The following is a 17,861-nucleotide window of genomic DNA, read 5'->3' on the forward strand; positions in this document are numbered from 1 at the left end:
AGGTGACAATATGATTAAGGGTTTAGCCCGCCCCCCGCCCTCACCATTCTACAACTGTACATTTGGTCGTCAACAAAGGAGATACAATACCCAGGTGAAGGTTGGGAACTGAAAGTCAACGTCTGTTGAAGTGAGAATTCAGAATCTGTTTTGCCATACCACTTGCTTTCACAAAATGAGAAGGCCAGTGCTAGGGAAATCCCAAAGAGGTAGCGGCCAAAAGCAATACAACTGCTTGGTCAGAAGTGAAAGCAGTGTCTCTCCTGAGGCCAGGGCTGTCCAACACAAGCATCTTGGGCTGGCTTGTCCTCCTGTACCTCTCACACCTAATACAATCGCTGGTGATCCAATCAAGTCGAGAGATGCTGCAGATTCTAAGTAAGTACTTGTATTGCTTAGCACCCCAGAGAAGCCCACACATCCGATCTCTCATGACAGAGATGACCTTGTATTGCTTAGCACCCCAGAGAAGCCCACACATCCGATCTCTCATGACAGAGATGACCTCTAGGTCCCCATAATCCTGAAGCTCAGGGCATGTTATGATATTGCATAGAGGTTGAAGGTACTCTGTGGATTCAAATGGAAAAGAAACAAGGACAAAAGCCAATCCAAAGCCCTAGGCCTGAGCCCAGCACCACCCCTCCACTGCTCCTTTCTTGCGTTCACCCAGCGGGCTGAATGGCTAGCCCACTCCTGGAAGGAAGACGGATCTGGTGACTACGACTTGAGAATAATGATCAGGTAGAAGGATACCAGAGCAGCTGAGAGCCTAACTTCTGCCTGCAAGAGCCAGCCCAACAGGCAGAAACAGAAATACAATTAAATTAAGTCAGAAAACCCGCTACAGAAAATGCAATTACTCAAAGATACAAATAAATGTTCAAAGAAAATTGGCCCCTGACAGGGTTAGTCAAGCTTCTAAATCCAGCTGGAGGCAGGCAGCTCCAGCTAATTCGCCAAGGAGGAGGGCTGCAAAGCCATAAGCTCTCTGCATTAGGATTCTGGCAGGGCGGGCCTGGTATTCACCACACATCCCAGGCCACCAATGGTGAGCAGTGGTTTGGGGATGGCTGGCCAACAATGCAGGGCTCAAGGAAATGAGATGCAGGCAGACGCAAGAATGGATCCTGGCTGTGCGAGGCCAAGCCCCAGGATGCGTGGCAGACTGGTCTCTGACGTGGCAGAATGGCACCGAGTGAGCCCCGTGTTCTCACTCCTCCCCAGACAAAGAGCAACGGGAAGAATCCTACCTCTCGCTGTAGCACCAGCTCCTTGGTGAATAGCGTAGCTTCCTCACTGAAGGGCTCTCCCTCTTGCACCAAGCCTGGGAGGTTTCGTGCTCCTCTGGGGCATTCGATGCCTGTGTCAGAGAAAAGGAGTGTTTGTGACCAAAAGGGGCCCACCAGGCCTGCTGTCCAGCAAGGACAGTCCCCTGCCACTTGCAGCAGGGCAGGTGGGAGATGTGGAGGAGGGAAGCAGGTCCCCCTAGGTGGAGAAAACCCATGCTATCATCATCAGCAGTGGAGAGGGGCTCTCAGCTACAGCATCTGGGAATTACTGAGAGTACCTGGTGGAGTGGCGCGTCCCAAATGAGACATGTAGGAAAGGCACACCCTGAGGTTTGGGATGATTCCTCATCGTGATCTCCTTTCTGCTCTAACCATCACTTACATGAACACCTCCCTTGTCTGAGTTACACTCATCTCCCCACCATTCTGCTTCTGAGAGCCATTACAGCCGACACCTAGACACTGTCTCTTTACTGTCTGACTTTCACATCAAATTTAAAAGTGTTAACTCAGTGTCAACTTCCTTTCTAAAGTGTCCCCCTCTGTCCTCTGGCTTTACTTTGGACAGTAGTACTATCATTTTTTTCATTCAGAAGAGAGACAGCAAAAATAGAACATTGGGGAAACATCGGAAGTCTGGAGTCAGACAGACCTGCACTCACATCCTATCTGTCACTTACTAGCTTTGTGCCCTTGGCTATGGAACCAATCAAAGCCTCAGTTTCCCTATGTGTAAGACAGGTATAATAATGATATCTACTTCTTATGGCTGTTGTGGGAACTAAGGGAGATTATGTACGTAGAATACTTCGCACAGTGCTTTGTATATGGAGAGGTCCAGTGCATTGTTAGCTATCACCATCATCATCATCACCCTTAGGAATTACACACGGTCCAAACCTCTGTCACCTTTGACTCCACAACTAGCTCATGCGATCCCGGAGGACACAGATCCCACTCTTCACACGTCTTTGTATCCAAGGGCAGTTCTGTCCAAAATAGGATGTTCACCAGCCAAGTTAGATGGCCTTTTCTTTCATTCAATCACTCATTTCACAAATATTTATCATTAATAGCTGTCATCTGTATAGCCCATGATACATGTTGTGTTTTGATGTCTGAATAAAACTTATAAATATTCCAAAGAAATTTGTACTGCAATCAGAAGGCAAAAAGACGCAGGGCTAGAGACATAGGAAAAGAAAATGGTCAAAATATGGGGAGGATAAATTTAGTGCCCATGAACCTGAACCACTGCCGGTCTCTCCTGCAATAAGGTGGAATTGAGAGGAGTCCCTCAGTGGTACAAATGGTTAAGCACTCGACCACTAGGTGAAAGACTGGAGGGCCAAACCCACCCAGGGGCGCCTCGGAAGACAGGCCTGGCGATCTGTTTCTGAAAGGTCACGGCCTTCAAAACCCTATGGAGCAGTTCTACCCTGCACACATGAGGCTGCCATGAGTTGGAATCAAGACAGCCACTAAAAACAATAACCACCTATACCTACTCCTCACTTATTGGCAATCTTGTTATCTGACATTTTGCATTTAATAGTAAAAAATCTACTATCCAACTACTTTGCTCATTAACGAGGTGGTGGGCATGGTGGCAATGGCTTCGGAGCATCCCCTCCTTTGCGGAGGATCTCCAGGTGGCCTCTGGGAGGCTGGGTCGAGCTGCCCTCCGCTCTGGGTGTGGTGTCCAGCTGCCGTGAAGGCTAGCATACTCCAGGCGGACACGCAGCAGCACTGAGCCAGCGGGTGCCTGTGCTGGGTTCCCAGCTCCTGTGCAGCCTGAAGCTCTGCAGCTCAAAACTGCTGTGGGGTAGGAAGGCAAGAAAGAAAGAGGCTTTGGAGAGGGAGTATGGAAGGAGTGCATGTGAGTTTAATGACTTCCCAAAGTAAGCCGAACTAAGCCTGAAGCCTCTGCCTCCGTGGGGCCAGCGGCCAGGCTCCCAGCACCCTCAAAAGAAGCCCAGAGCTAGGCCCAGAGGGCAGAACAGGCTTGCGGGGGTGGGAGTGGAGCCCATGGAGGTGGCTCCGTGAGGGAAGCTCTGACCCAGCACAGGAGGAAGGTGAAGTGGTTAAGCTGTGGGCCGTCTGGTCACACTGCCTGGCTTTATCCAGCTTTGTCTCTTCCAAGCCTCCTTCTCCGCCGAGGAATGATCCATAACTGGACTTGTCACACTGATAAGCACATCAGTAAATCTTAGCTGTCATTATCTCTAAGATCATATTTTCTTAAAAAAAAGAAAAAATCACAAATGGATGGTCTGAAAACAGGAGGGAAAAAAAATTCTCCATTTTTGCATAACGCCAATTTTCACATAAGGACCTGGTCTTTGGAGTCTACCAGGCTGGTGAGTGAGGAGTAGGTGTATTTACCAACAGCCACACGTGAAGGTACAGGGAGGAGACATGATGAGAGATCCGGCACAAGGAGGCACAGCAGCAGGGCAGCCGGGCTACTGCCATCAACTGCTGGGGAGCCTCTGGGAAAAGGGGGCCTACACCACGGCGGGATGGACAGTCCACTGCTCACGGGTGAAGCTGGGTGGCTGCTCCTGTTTCTGGCCACAGCACAGATTCAAGGCCGTAAAGTTCAGAGTAAAGGGAATAGCCTGTTTCTCGGGTCTGAGGAGATCAAGAGCAGAGGATTCTCATCGAGCTTCAAGGCCTCACAAATGGAATACATTGTATCAAATGGAATGCTGCACTTGACCTCTGCACCAGGAGACAAGCTGTACAACACGGGAGCAGCCAGAGCTGGTGGCCATGGCCACTGCCCCACCCCTGCAGAAGCTCACCAGGGCCGTGGTGCCAGGCTGCAGAGGAGGAATGGAATGTATTTTTGTAAAAGACAGCAGTAAACTCACAGAGCCAAAGAGCCTGCAGTTAACCCCAAAGGGAGGGATGGGGCTAAAGCAGAAGAGAAGAGAGCTCATGATTTTCATAACATCAACAGCCAAAAGCACTTTTCATTTCATATCTGCAAACTAAGCAGTAATAGAACTGTCAGCAAAATGAACAATGCTACTCAACTGCTTTGCCATATAACCATTGATAAAGTGCTTAAAAAAGTTGTTTGTTTCTGACCCTCAACATTGATTTGGGTGGAACAGAACATCAGCCTCCCTAACCTGGGGAGGCCGTGGTGCTGCTATGAACTGGGGGTAGAACTGGGATGAGGCTAGGACAATGTGCTGGGCAGCGGGAACCAGGAACGAAGAACGGACAGTACAGAAACAAGTTTCACTGATGGGGACGAAAGATTTCTGGGTCTTGCTGGTTGAGCAGAAGTCCCTACCCGACCCCGCTGTCACTTTCTTGGTATTCTGAGATCTCAAGAGGTCCGTCTAGCAGCAGAGGTCCCCGGTGGCTCTTGGAATTCTGGAAGACCACCAGTATTGCTCAGTGGGCCCAGGGATTAAAACCAGTCAGCTGAAATTTACTCATAACACCTGTCAGGAGAGGGTGTTTCAGACCTGGTACCCAAAAAACCAAGCCCATTGCCATCGAGTCGATTCCAACTCATAGCGAACCTATAGGACAGAGTAGAACTAACTGCCCCATAGGGTTCCCAAGGAGGGGCTGGTGGATTTGAACTGCCAACCTTTTGGTTAGCGGTCAAGCTCTCAACCACTGTGCCACCAGGACTCCTTGGACCTGGTAGTCTAGCCCAATTAACCTATGTAGACCAAAAGGCACAGCAGGGCCTTTGTTAGGTTGCTCCTTCGTTTCCAGCAACTGAGTTCCAGCTCTTCAAAAGGAAGAAGCTGCAGCAGGCTGCTTCCCTGCCCTTGTTTACACGGAAATAAGTAAACACACCCATATATATCAATTTCTGTCAGGCAGGTGGATAAGAGAAAGGCACGGGAATAGAAAAGTTGCTTGAGAACAAGAGTATTATCTATGCTCTGATCAATTACTTCCTTTTCTCCTGGGATGACTCTTACTTCTTTTTGACCTGTTTCCTCAGGTTACCTCTTCCCAGTTAAAATCTGTCTGTCATAGCTCACCTAGCACTTATTAGGGCAGACAGCAACAGACTCAGCAGGAACAGGCATCAAAGGGTTAAAGCCAGGTATAAGTGTCAGCAGAAAACAGGGGGAAAAATGACTATTTACTGAGTACCCACAACTGTCTGTGGATTGACATTTTGATTTTACAGATGAAAATTGAAAGGCTCCAATCCAAATCACAAAGCTACTAAATGGCATATTTGAACTGTGGGGGAGTCAGGTGCTAAAGCATTGAGAAGTCCAGTTTTGAAGGTTGAACATTGTAACCAGAGGGTGTTATGCCCTATAAAAAAGATTAGGTAAGAGTCCAGACCCCTGGGGCACCCAATTTCTTGTTCAGCAGGTGAGCAGAGTCAGGGAACCCAAGCACAGCTGCTGCTCAGAGGGAAAGCTGACAGGAGCTTGGCACTGGGGTTGGTCGTCACAGGGATGGGGTAGCAGAATCTCAGTCACTGTCCTGGGGTTCAGAGGCCAGACCATAGTCTCTGGGCAGGGGAATTGCTAGTTACAACATGGGGAGCCCTAGGCATGATACCAAAACAGACACTTGGAAATAGGGAACAGGGAATTCTATTACCAGACCAGGGTTCAAAATCAGGACGAGGCTGGCATGAAAGGTTCTGTGATGCTGAGTGTGTCAGGGTTGGAGGTGTGGGAGAAAAGGCGGGGAGGGATGGCGCAGTCCCTGCTGGCTGCCTTGGACATTCAAAGGCTGCTCTAACCACAGGCTCATCAGCTTCCAGGCCTCTTTTGTCAAGTCTCAGGGCAAGAAATATGCTGTCCACTAACAGAGAGGAGACCACACAAACGTTAACACCCTAGCCAGAAAGACAGCTGTTGACGCTGAAGACACACTCTGTCAAGGAGAAGATGTGTTCTGCTGGGCCCTCCTTTCCCTGCAGGTTCCAGCAAGCCGGAAGCCCAGTCCGGGCTGCACCTTCACTCAAACGAGGACTGCACTCCTGTGCTGGTGCCCCTGGTGTTCCGCTCTGTTATCAATAAAATCGACTTTAAGAAAAAGGATAGGAAAAGAAAACAGATAAAGGGAAAGAAAGTTGGGCTCTCAGAAGTGAGGCCGAGGTGGCTGCAGCTGTGCTGGAAGAGCTGGCAGGCGGCGATGAAGAGCTCCCAAAGCACGCTGGGCTGTAAATATGAAGTGAGATGTCACGGGAGCTTAAGAAGCTCTCCCCAGTCAGTTGAGGAAGTGCCCGTAATTCTGGAGCGTGCATATTACCTCTAATAGCTGTCTTTTCTGATAAGGCACTGCGCAGTGCTGCCAGCCGATAAGGACGTCTTAACTCTGCTGTGCTTCAAACGCCACAGATGCAGGTTAAGTGCCAAGCTTACCCCTGACACTTACGAGCCATTCAAAAGCAAAAATAAAAAAATTTTCATTAAAAAAAAAAAAAACTACACCTCAGCCTCCTCTACCATTCTTGAGCATTTCCCTTCGCTGTTACGGGGTGTGCCAGAATGAAGACAGAGTCCCGCTGTGGGGTCTTCGCAGCTGAATTCCAACCAGGCAGATACGGAGGCAGCAGGCCAGACACCTGCCCTCTCTGAGGCTCCACGGGGCTCCCTGGCCTCTTTAAAGCCCCGCCGGACTCATATTCCGGTTGGCAAAAGCTCATTCATTTCCATACCTTTTCTAGGCTTTCTGGGATGTGAATAGTTGACCAAGCCTACTTCAAAAAAAAAAAAAAAAAAAAAAAAAACCAAAACTGGTCAGCCACTGTGGTTGTGCCTCGGGTTTCCGCGCTGCCCCTTGACAACGCATCAAGCCTCTCTGGTCTCCTGTACTCTATCTATAAAGAGGAGGCTCTCTAAAAAGGCTCCCTTGCCATAAAATCCTACAATTTCAGTTATGCCCTTCTGAGATTCCTCGCCCGAGGCGTGACTCCTCGGGTCCAGGGTGCTTCTTTCAAACTGAAAATGTGGGATTGTGGAGCAATCATTCTATTAAAAAAATTATGCATTTAGAGACATTGACTAACTAGGTCAATTACCACCAACACTTAGGTCAGTCAGCTTTGGAGGCAAGAAGTACAAATTCTTGTTAATGACACGCTAATGGCTACATAAGAGATTCTGTTGATGGCTGTGTGAGAGTTATGTATGGCTCTGTTTCACACCGTATGTTGAGCTTTACGATAAAGAAGTCTCCAAACTCAAGTGTGCTTGCCTTTTCCTTCATCAGGCAGTGGGAGTGAAGCAGATCTGCCTGGGCTACAAGTGACAGCCTGCCTCCCCATGGCACTCAGTCCTGCAAGCGAGCAACCAGGCATTAGCCAAAGGAAATAAAACCTTAGCGGAAACAAAAACCAACCTGGTGCTTACCGCGTGTCCACTGTGTTCCAATGACTGTGTTCAACGTTACAGAGGGAAGGCAGAGTAGACAGCATCTTTGCCTTCTGCCTCCAAGGACACTTAAGAATACCACATGCCCACAGCTGACGCTCCCTCGCCATCTCACAGATGCTCAGCAGTGCCTACCCTGGGCTAGACGTGCTAGAAGGTGGGGATTCAATGACAAAAAAGCCTTGGTGCTCATGAAGCTTAATTACCAGCTTGAAAATATTATTGTCATCTGCTATTGCATAAAGTGTGCTACTGGTGAGTGAATTTACCATTTAGTTTGTAGGACAGGCAACAAGATGTGGTAACTAGATTAATGATGCAGAGCCGACTTGATGGCACCTAACACCACCACCACCACCCATTTACCCTACTGGACTTTAAACTGGCACACTTGGGGAATGGAGATTAAACAGAGATGAAGTGGTTCACGCTGACCAACAAGGTCAGAGAGACCCAAAGCTGGGGCACAGCGAGGGTAGTTTCCACTGCAACAAAGGAGGAAAACAGTTCCCACTTGTGAACCCACAGACAGCTCTGGGAAGCTGGGTGGCCACACGGAAGTACAGAAAACTGGAGCACATTTAAAGAGGTGCAGGGGCGGGGAGGCCTGCCTTTAAAGGAAAGATAAAAGGTGCTAAATCTGTACAGCTCAGCTAAGCGGTGACTAAGTGGATGACATGATAACAATCTGCAAATATTTGAAAGGTGTAAACACAAGAAAGGAAGGGAAAGGCTTAGCCTGAAAACAGGGGGTGTAATTATTAGGGAAAAGAAAATCTGGACTAAATATCAGAAAAACTGAGCGTGGGGATGACTAGTGGGTTAAAAATAGGCTCCCCAGTAGAAATGAGAATGTTGTTATTTGATCCTAAAGCTGAGAGGCGGTCACTAAGCCCACCCCTCTGCTTACAGTGAAAGCTGCCCAGACCAGTGAATTGTGGTTTTATTTTCTGTATTTTGGGAAAGACCTCTTTAGACTCAAATCTAAATAGCTCTGCTCTCTGACATTTCAGCAGTTTTTGTTGATTAAACCATAGGGGAGAAAATATGGCAGTTCTGGTGGGACTTTCAGAACAAAATCAGACTTTACCAGCTAGCCACACGCCTAGTTGGCAGACAAAATGAGGCTGAAGGTAGACCCAGGAACAAGTGCCTAGAAGAGGACAGGGACCAGACAATCTTGTTGAGTGGGTCAGCTTCATCCCTGGTCTCTCAGACCCTACGCACAAATGTTGTACAAAGTTCCCCAGATGGGGACGTATGGGTACCTCTCCCTGCTGTCTGTGCGCACGATCCCCTGGAGCAGACGTTAAGGACAAGGCAAGGCCCAAAAGGAACACCAAAATCAGCTTCTCGTCACACTGCCTGCACTCCAATACCTTTTCCGGAGTTTCCGCTGCTGCAGCTTTCCAATTTACAACCCACAGACTCTCAGCAGAGTTTTACTCCCAGATTCCATTAGTTCCATTTCTATACTTTCCCTCCCTAGACTCCCCACACCAAAAGACAAACCAAAACAAAATTTAAAAAACTCACTACATACAGACACTTCGACTCTGCATGTAGTTCAAGAAAAAGAATATTTTTAATGTTGTCCAAGCGGATTTCAAAATGTCTTTCTCTTGAACCATCTATAGCTCTTCTCTCTATAAGCACCAAGGACAAAAGCACACATCATATGCAGAAGTGCAGAAGGCAGACATTCCATCTGCCTAAATTTTAAGGGATGTGGTTATCACCTGAATAAATATGCAAAGCCAAGTCAGTTCACATTGTTGGTTCTCAGAACCGTAAGACAACTCCAAAACCTTGCTCTCAGTTCTCTCACAAGCTTTGAAGCTAAGAAAGAATTTGAGGGTCTCAAGTTGCAAATGAGGTCAATGAATCAGTTAGCAATGGGGAACTGCAAACCATCCCACTTAGGACCAGCTGGTTCTAAGTTGTCATGTTCCCAAAATGGTCCAAACAGCAAGACAAATGGTAGGCCAGTTGGTTCCTAAGAGTTAGTTCTACATGGTAGGGGGCTGTGACTTGTATTAAAAGGTACAGAGATAAAAAAAAAGGATTCTGCATTGTCTCAAATCTTTTCTTTTTGCCCTTGTTCTCTAGACCTCTACTCTGTTACCTCGGGGGAGGTAGCATCTTGTGGGCCAATTTTGGAACATGTCACTGCTCAAGCTCTTTCAGTGATCAGAAGAAAGGGATAAAAGAATGAAGAGATTCTAATTAAGGGGATCAAACTCCTCAGGTAATTGTAGTCAGGGGAGTTAGAACTGGGCAGGAGCTGAGATGGAAGCTGTTTTTAGTTTAGCGTTCCAATTTTTTAGGGAAACCTTTATAGGCTGCTCTGATTTTTGTAACGTTTGATGCATTCACTGAAAGACTGAAGTTAATTGGGAATAGGGGCAATAAGAGGGAGTCTTCACAATGGGATGGGAACTGCAGCTCCCTTTGAAGAAAGGAAGAGGGGAGGGGAGGCAACCAGGAAGGAAGTGCAGTGCTTGGCTTTAGACAGGCCTTGTATTTCTCAGCTACAAGTCATGACGACACTATCACGAGGACAGGGGTGAGTTTTCATGTCCCATCTCCCTGGGTGCTGTTAGCTTGTTAGGAGATCGCTAGTCTGCGGTCCCTGGAGCACAGGGCTGTGTCAGTTCTCTCTGTATTCCGGTATCTGGCAAGGAGAGATGCTCAGTAGTTGTTAGTGATAAGAATGTCAGGGAGAAGAAAACCGATCAGGAACAGGTCAAACAAACTTGTTACAACAATCTCTTATTCTGAGCTCCTTATGAATACTTGGTTAATGCTTTTGGTGAGTTTATGAAGAATTCTAGAAATTCTTACTTTCAGAAGTTTAAGGTCAGTGAGTGTTAAATGCTAAATCACTAGTGTACTATCCCAGGAAGAGACAAGGAAGCTTGGAGGCTTTACGCTGGACTTCTTCCTCTCGGTCCAGCCAGGCAGTATGCAGAACCCGCTTCACCAAGCTTGATTTTTCATTGGCTTTAGACACCAAACAACCACTCCCCAAAGGGACAAACACTTTTTCAGATGGAGCAGATAACAGTCAGGCTGGGATGGGAATAACCTTTTATAATTCTCTCCATAGCAGAGCAAGATTTAAAAATAAGGATTTTTTTAAAGGGAGAAAAAAAACTCTTGCAGATTAATGAGGCCTCTCCCCTCCTGTTGCATCCCAAGAACATGGCCATAAAAAATCCAGGCAGGCTGCCTTTGGAGGGTGTTTGGGAAGGGGGTTGGAAGTGGCAGGCTGTCTGCTTCCCAATACACGTTTGCTGCAATAATTTCAACTGGTCGCAGAGTGAAGCAACTGGGCACAGGAAAGACGAGTGCCCTCCAAATATTGTCCCCTTGGAAATAATATCCTGGTCATTATCCATAGCAAAACATCATCATTGTACCTTCATTAACAAATTCACAGAAAAGACAGCATGTGCGGTCACAAGCTAGGGCCACCATGGTCTTCTGAGTGACAAGAAAGCATGGCTCAAGCTTTTATGTAACCCAGCAGCACCGTGGAGACAGTGCCTACCAGGAACAAACCCTATATCTCAGCGATGAGGAGGAGTTGGTTTCTATGAGAACCTCAACTTCTGCTTTTTCTGACTTATTTTAAACATGTAACTTTATCTTTGAATCAGATAAACTTAGATTTATTTACCCTCCCTTTTTCATTTTTGGCACCGAAGGACTCCCAATCTTGGTTTTTTGATACCATGTTGATGGATAAAGAGAAAAACGTGAACCTGAAGTTGTTAAGAGATCATCTTCAAGGTGGGGAGAAAGCCACAGGAAATACCCACGTGGATCCTGCAAGTACAAGCTTCCAGAAGGTATTCTGGCATGCACCTGGCAGCCAAATGTAAAAGCTACTTAGTTGCATAAACTTAGAGTGACTTTTTCTAAACCAAGCTATGCTGTGTTATTTGAACAAAATAGTTCTGAGATGTGTAGACAGTACTTCCAAACTACTGCCTTTCTTGAACTTTCTCTCATAGAAAACCACTCTGTGCTTCTCTTCCTGGGGCAAGTGAAATCCAAATGCCTAGAGATTAGTCTACTCAGCTAGGAGAACTGAGGAGGAAACTAGCTAGTGTCAGGAATACCTGGTCTCAAGAACCAGAGAATGAATAAAAAAAATCTGTCCACCGAGAAACTCTTAGTAAGCGCCCTTCACCTCACTAACTTTTCTTTAAAAAAAAAAAAGAGCCAGCCAGCAAAAAAAGGAAAGAAATTCTGAAAAGCCAAGGTTCTCCAAGAGCACAGGCCGCTTTTGGGCACATAAATACATTGTCATAATGCGTAGACTGAGTTCTGGGCATTCTTTTTTTTTTTTTTTGGTTATCATGCTCTAAAGCAGGGGCCAGCAAACCACTTCCAGTGGGCTGTCTGTTTTTATAGTACCCATGAGCCAAGAACGGTCTTTACATTTTTAAATGGCTGGGGTGGGGGGAACCAAAACGAGAGTGATATTTTGTGGCATATGAAATTCAAATTTCAATGTCCAGAAATAAAGTTGCGTTAGAACACAGCCATGCTCATTCATTTACATACGGTCTATGGCTGCTTTCACACAATGGCTGTACTTGCAACAGAGACAATCCTGCCCACAAAGCCTAAAATATTTACTATCTGGCCCTTTACAGGAAAAGTTTACTGACCCTTGTTTCATGTTGGTTAAAAAATGAATTAAAAAAAAAAAATACAGGTAGAGAATTCTACTTCCTTATAACTGGAACAGAGCCCTGGTGGCATAGTGGTTAAGAGCTACGGCTGCCAACCCAAAGGTTGAATCCACCAGCTGCTCCTTAGAAACTGTACGGGGGCAGTTCTGCTCTGTCCTATATGGTCGCTATGAGCTAGAATCAACTCGATGGCAATGGGTTTGGTTTTTTTTATGTAACTGGAACATCAGTATAGGTGACAGCTTAAGAATATCTTAAATAGTAATAATACTAAACAAGCCTAGGTTAGGTAAGCTAGAAGGTAAAAAGGAACAGGGTTCACAGGAAAGCGCCTGCAGCAGGTGACACCAGCCACAGGTGCGTGCCCTCAATCCTCCTCTCCTGGATCTAGTCTGTGGATTCCTTCCTGTACTCTCTTCCCTTTAGGCCTGCCATCTCCCACAGACTTGGATTCTCCCATTCAAAACATACACCCTGTAAGTTCCAACCCTGAAGGCCCTAGAGCGGTAATTCCTTGTTTCTCCCGCTAACTGCTTCCTTCCAAGCCCCGGCGGTATCCTCTCACTATCCTACTGGGTGTCCATAAGTGCTTCGCTCCTAACATTCTGCCTTCATCCTTCCACTGAAAGGCAACCTCTTCGCTGACAAGTCTCATCATCTCTTCGCAATCAGCGCCCAACGAGGGCTCTACGTGGCACTCAGCACTGCATCCACCCCTTACTGCAATTCCTTCCTCCCTTTGTTTCTCTCTCCTGTTTCTTGGAACTGCTTGTTCTGTGTCTTTTGTTGTCACAGTTATGTTCTAGATCCCCTCTGCCCCATCAGTTTTTATTGTGGTAATTATACATATAACAAAACATTTTCCATTTCAACAATCTTCGCACATACAGCTCAATGACATCAGTTATGTTCACCATGTTCAGCCATCACCCTTAACTGTTCCCGAATTTCTCCATCACCCGTAACAAAAGCTCCGGGTCCCCTAAGTACTGTGTCTTCCTTTCCCCCTCGCTCCTCACTGCCCCTGGTAACCACTAATAAACTTTGATTTTTATACACTTGCCAATTCTAGATATTTCATATAAGTGGGATTATACAGTATTTGTGTTTTTGTGGCTGACTTATTTTCCTCAGCATGTTTTCAAGGTTCACCCATGTCATGGCTTGTACCAGGACTTCATTTATGATTCTGAGTAGTACTCCACTGCATGTACGGACCACATTTCGTTTATCCATTCATCTGCGCCCCTTTCTTCTACTCTGTACTATCCCCTGGCTAGCTCACCCATTCTCATGTTTCCCATCACCGTGATCATGTAGAACCCGTCATCTCAGACTCTCTTCTAAGCTCTAGATCCAATTTCTAAATGTCTGCCAGACATTTCCCCTTGGATGTCCTGCCGATACCTCAAACTCAACATGTCTAAAACCAAACTCTTCTCTTCCTAAATTTCCTACTTCTCCTTCTGCATCCCCTATTTCTGATGTCAGCACTACCTTCCTTCCTCTTAGGCTACAAAACCTCACTTATCTTTGACTCCTCCTTATTCACATAACTCAATGATTGCTACATCCAATCAATTCCACTAATTTCACCTTCATAAATGTTCTTATAATCCATTAAATCCTCTCAATCTTCAATGCAACTCTGCTTGTTCAGGGCTGTAATTATTCTGGTTGAGAATCTTCTAACGGATCTGCCTGCCTGCCCTCCATTTCCCGGTCTTGTTCTTCATCCTACACACAGCTAACCCCACACACAGATACCAGATTAATATTCCTAAGGCACCATATCCTGCTCAAAACCCCTCAGTGGCTTCCTGTAGTTTACCAAATAAAACCACAACTCCACAATCTGACATCTAGGCCTCTGAGATCACGCCCAACTTCTTGGGACCAGAGAAAACATCTATTACCCACCTGACAGCCCTTCAAATATTTGAAGACACTTACAACAGCTATTTTCTCTCATTCTCATGTCCTCTTTTCTCCAGGCTAAACATTCCCAGGCCCTCATGAGACATGGGTTTTGATCTATCATTCCACTCTTTTCCCTCTTTAAACCTAGGTACTATGAAGGGTATCTTTAAATTGGGAATCTCTTTCTAGCTGATTAATTTAAAAGGTCTGACAGGGGTGGTGGGTTGCAATGGGGAACATGCTTTCTGGTACACTGTCAGGAGCCAACCTTGGGAGCTCGGGTAGTGAAATGTGCTGCCTTGATGGAGATCTGGGGAGAACTGTGCAGAGACTGTATAACCAGCTCTCTCTCCTGGGGATGAGGCAAGACACTGCAGCAGAGAGACAGACAGCTCTATTAGTATGGGAGGAGGAATCTCCGGGTGGAGGGAAATGGGAAACCCTCAAGGGACTGTGGGGGAGGTGGAGCCTGTCCCATCCCAGGCTCCTGCCACCATGGCCTCCATTTCAGCCCATTTCCACTCTGGTCTCTCTGCAGCAGCCCCAGGCATTGTGGAGAACCTGGTGGTGTTGTGACAAGCGGTCTATTCACTTCCTTCCCCCATTCACTGGGCTTTTGGGAATAAAAAGGAACAGCAAACCCAAGCCACTGCCTACAATCCACTTTGCAGCATTCAGGGAAAGACTGCTCTGTTGAAGTGATTTTTTTCCCGTTTGGGAGACCTGAGGGAAAGAAAAGGATTTCTGCATCCTTCACTTTCTATTGATGCAACATCACAGAAAAGGGTAATCCCAGTCATCACGGTGGCCAGGGGGACAGCAGAGTCCCGGCTGGCACCTAACAGTGTGGCACAGGGCACCAGAGCACCAGGATCTGAACTGTGATGCTGAGTACAAAGCTCTCGTTGAAAAAGGGAAGAGAAGGGAGGACAGTGAGGGAGAAAATCAGGTACCTAACAGATAAACTTTCGTACGGAAGATAGTAACCTGTCTCACCAGGCTGTGCCTGTCTTCAAGTGAGGGGAGAGCTGCTCTCGGGTGCTTCTCACTGCACAGTGGAAGGAGAACAGTAGGCACAGTCCCTGGGTGAGAAGCTGGCCGAAAGTCATGATTTCTAATAAGGGTGTGACAGGTGACTATGTGATTAGGGAGGGTAGGGGGGTAACTCCCAGCTCTCAGATAAGCACACAGCCTGATGACGATTTCGGCTGTGACAACCAAGGGGCACCATGTGTGGGTGGCATACACTTGTATGTGCTTATTCACTCAAAGGAGGGTGAGAAGAGGAAGAGGAGGAAGAGTGAGGAGGGGAGGAAGAAGCAGCTGAGGAAACCACAGCAGCAGTCTCTGAGGGCTGCAGTCACATGTGCCAGCCTATGGCAGGGAGCCAGCAGCTGCCATAATGACCCAAATCAGAAACCTATATCTGTGGGGAGAATGGTGCCAGGGCCATGCCTACCCATCAGTGGGTACAAACACACTCAGTGTGAGGGTCTGGAGTGAAAAATGTCAGAGATGAGAGTTGGTAGATCCCCAAGCACCGAGTACACGTGAATAAAGGCTCGTTCCAGAGGAAAGGAGAGGACAGCCACCTTTCTTTTGCGAGTGATTTGCCTTAAACCCTTTGCATCTCTTCCAAAGCCCCAGGCTGTCTGCCTGCTCCCTTTTACCATACCGAACACTTTGGTAGATCCCATCTGTTTTGCGCCTCTCAACCTACTTTTGTTCCTTCTTCACATTCCACCACATCCCAGCCCCACTCCCCATCAGCTTCTTGTCCAGTATCACACACACAAAAAAAAAACACAAGCAGATAGAAATTCCACCAGCTGACGCCTTTTACACTGCAGTTATTGCAGCCCCAAGGGTACACGTGCGCATACACATGCAATGCTTCTCAGGAAGCATGTTCCATCCACATCTTCTTAGTCTGCCCAGTGCTGGAGTATATGAGGCCTGTGACAAAAAACCTAAATTACAAGAAAAATGTAGGGCTGCACGTCCTTGTGGGAAACTTTGGAGAATCTGGGAAGATGCATGCTCTATGATCTCCTGTTTCATATAAGGATATTTGTTTCCATAGCTTTTGCCATTAAAGTAATCATATATCCTCTTGCAGTGCACTGAATTGCTTTAATAAGGCCCTTCTAGCCATGGTCTTGTGACTCCACAAGATAACTGGGTGGGACTATGCCAATAAGGTGCTTGAACAGTCTTGGGGATTGGGCAGTTTTGCTAATGCAAATTACATGCAACATTTGGGGGGGCGGGACCATGCAAATAAGGTACATGGAACCCTTGTAGGGGATTGGTCAGTTTTGCCATCCTGCTAGGCTTACAGGGAGCCAACCCCAGAGGCTGGAAAGGGACTTTACCACCACCAAGAAGAGCCAGTACCAGAGTACATATTTTGGACCTAGAGTCCCTGTGCTGAGAACCTCCTAGATCCAGGAACTATAGAGAACTGTAGTGCTGGAGACAGCACAAGACAGCAAGAAGCAGTGGCAAGCACGGCAGAGTCCAGTGACATCTGAAGCAGGAGACCAGTTTGAGACAGCTCAGTGAGCTTCCTTGCCCAAAGAGCAAAGCGGCTACAGTGGGTATTCTGAAACTTGGAGCAAGAGAGCTGAGCACCTTTGGGCAGGAAACTGGCTGGAAGAGTGCAGTGCCTCCAGGCACTTATCTGCGAGCTAAAGAGTTCTAATGCCTGCCTGAGAACACGACCGAAGCAGCAGTCCTGGTTGAACAACTGTATGTACCCTGAGTTGTTCCTGTCACTTCTAAGTTGATCCTGATTCTGAACCGTAACCTGTTAGAACTAAACCAAACCCATTCCTGTCAAGTTGATTCCGACTCATAGCAACCGTATAGGACAGAGAACTGATCTAGGGAGTTTTCAAGGAGCTGCTGGTGGATTCGAGCTGCTGGTGGATTCGAGCTGCTGACCTTGCCCATTGTGCCACCAGGGATCCTGTAATTCCCTAATTAAGTCCATAACCATGAGTATGGTCTGTGAGTTCTGTGTGGCCACTGCAATGATTTACTGAACCCAGGAGAGAAGTCAAGAGTGCTGTGGGAGGACAGCCAGTGCCAGAATTGATGAAAAAATCAGAGAGTGGAGGTATGTCTGACCTCTACCTCAAAGGAACCAGCTTTGGGCTGATGCGGGTCTTGATGATTCTCCTCCCCACTCCTGAAGTTAGATGAAGAGGCCTGATGCCATTTTTATACCTCTAAAAATATAAAATGAAATAAAATGGGCAGTAGGTAGGGTTCTTTCTTTCTGGGCTCCATAGACTAGCAAGTGCCTGGAAACCCTCTGGCCCACATAGATCACTAGGGTCAGATGGCCATTAGATCTCCTGTCTCGGGACCTCTTCAGCTCTACAACTGTGGGCCCAGGGAGACAAAGAAAGAAGCCTTTCCATCCCAGAGAGCCACCCTGGGGAGGCACTAGCACTAAATGGCTAGGAGGACAGCTGTCAGCGAGAGGGCTAGGGTATGGGGAGGCCAATTTCACAGCATAACAGCCAAGAGAAAAACGACAGGAGTGTTTCATACGG

At 47.1% G+C, this 17,861-nt stretch overlaps 1 protein-coding gene across 1 annotated transcript in view; it reads right to left on the reverse strand.

Moving 5' to 3' along the window:
- The window catches only part of SND1 (staphylococcal nuclease and tudor domain containing 1), a 487,657-nt gene that overhangs the window by 100,239 nt on the left and 369,557 nt on the right, over window positions 1-17,861 (reverse strand). The window contains exon 16 of the mRNA XM_003407249.4: window positions 1,254-1,363. Coding sequence (XP_003407297.2) covers window positions 1,254-1,363 — 110 coding nt within the window. The remainder of the gene's footprint in view (window positions 1-1,253; window positions 1,364-17,861) is intronic.

This window comes from Loxodonta africana, chromosome 8 (assembly GCF_030014295.1).
Source record: "Loxodonta africana isolate mLoxAfr1 chromosome 8, mLoxAfr1.hap2, whole genome shotgun sequence".
Classification (NCBI taxonomy): domain Eukaryota; kingdom Metazoa; phylum Chordata; class Mammalia; order Proboscidea; family Elephantidae; genus Loxodonta; species Loxodonta africana.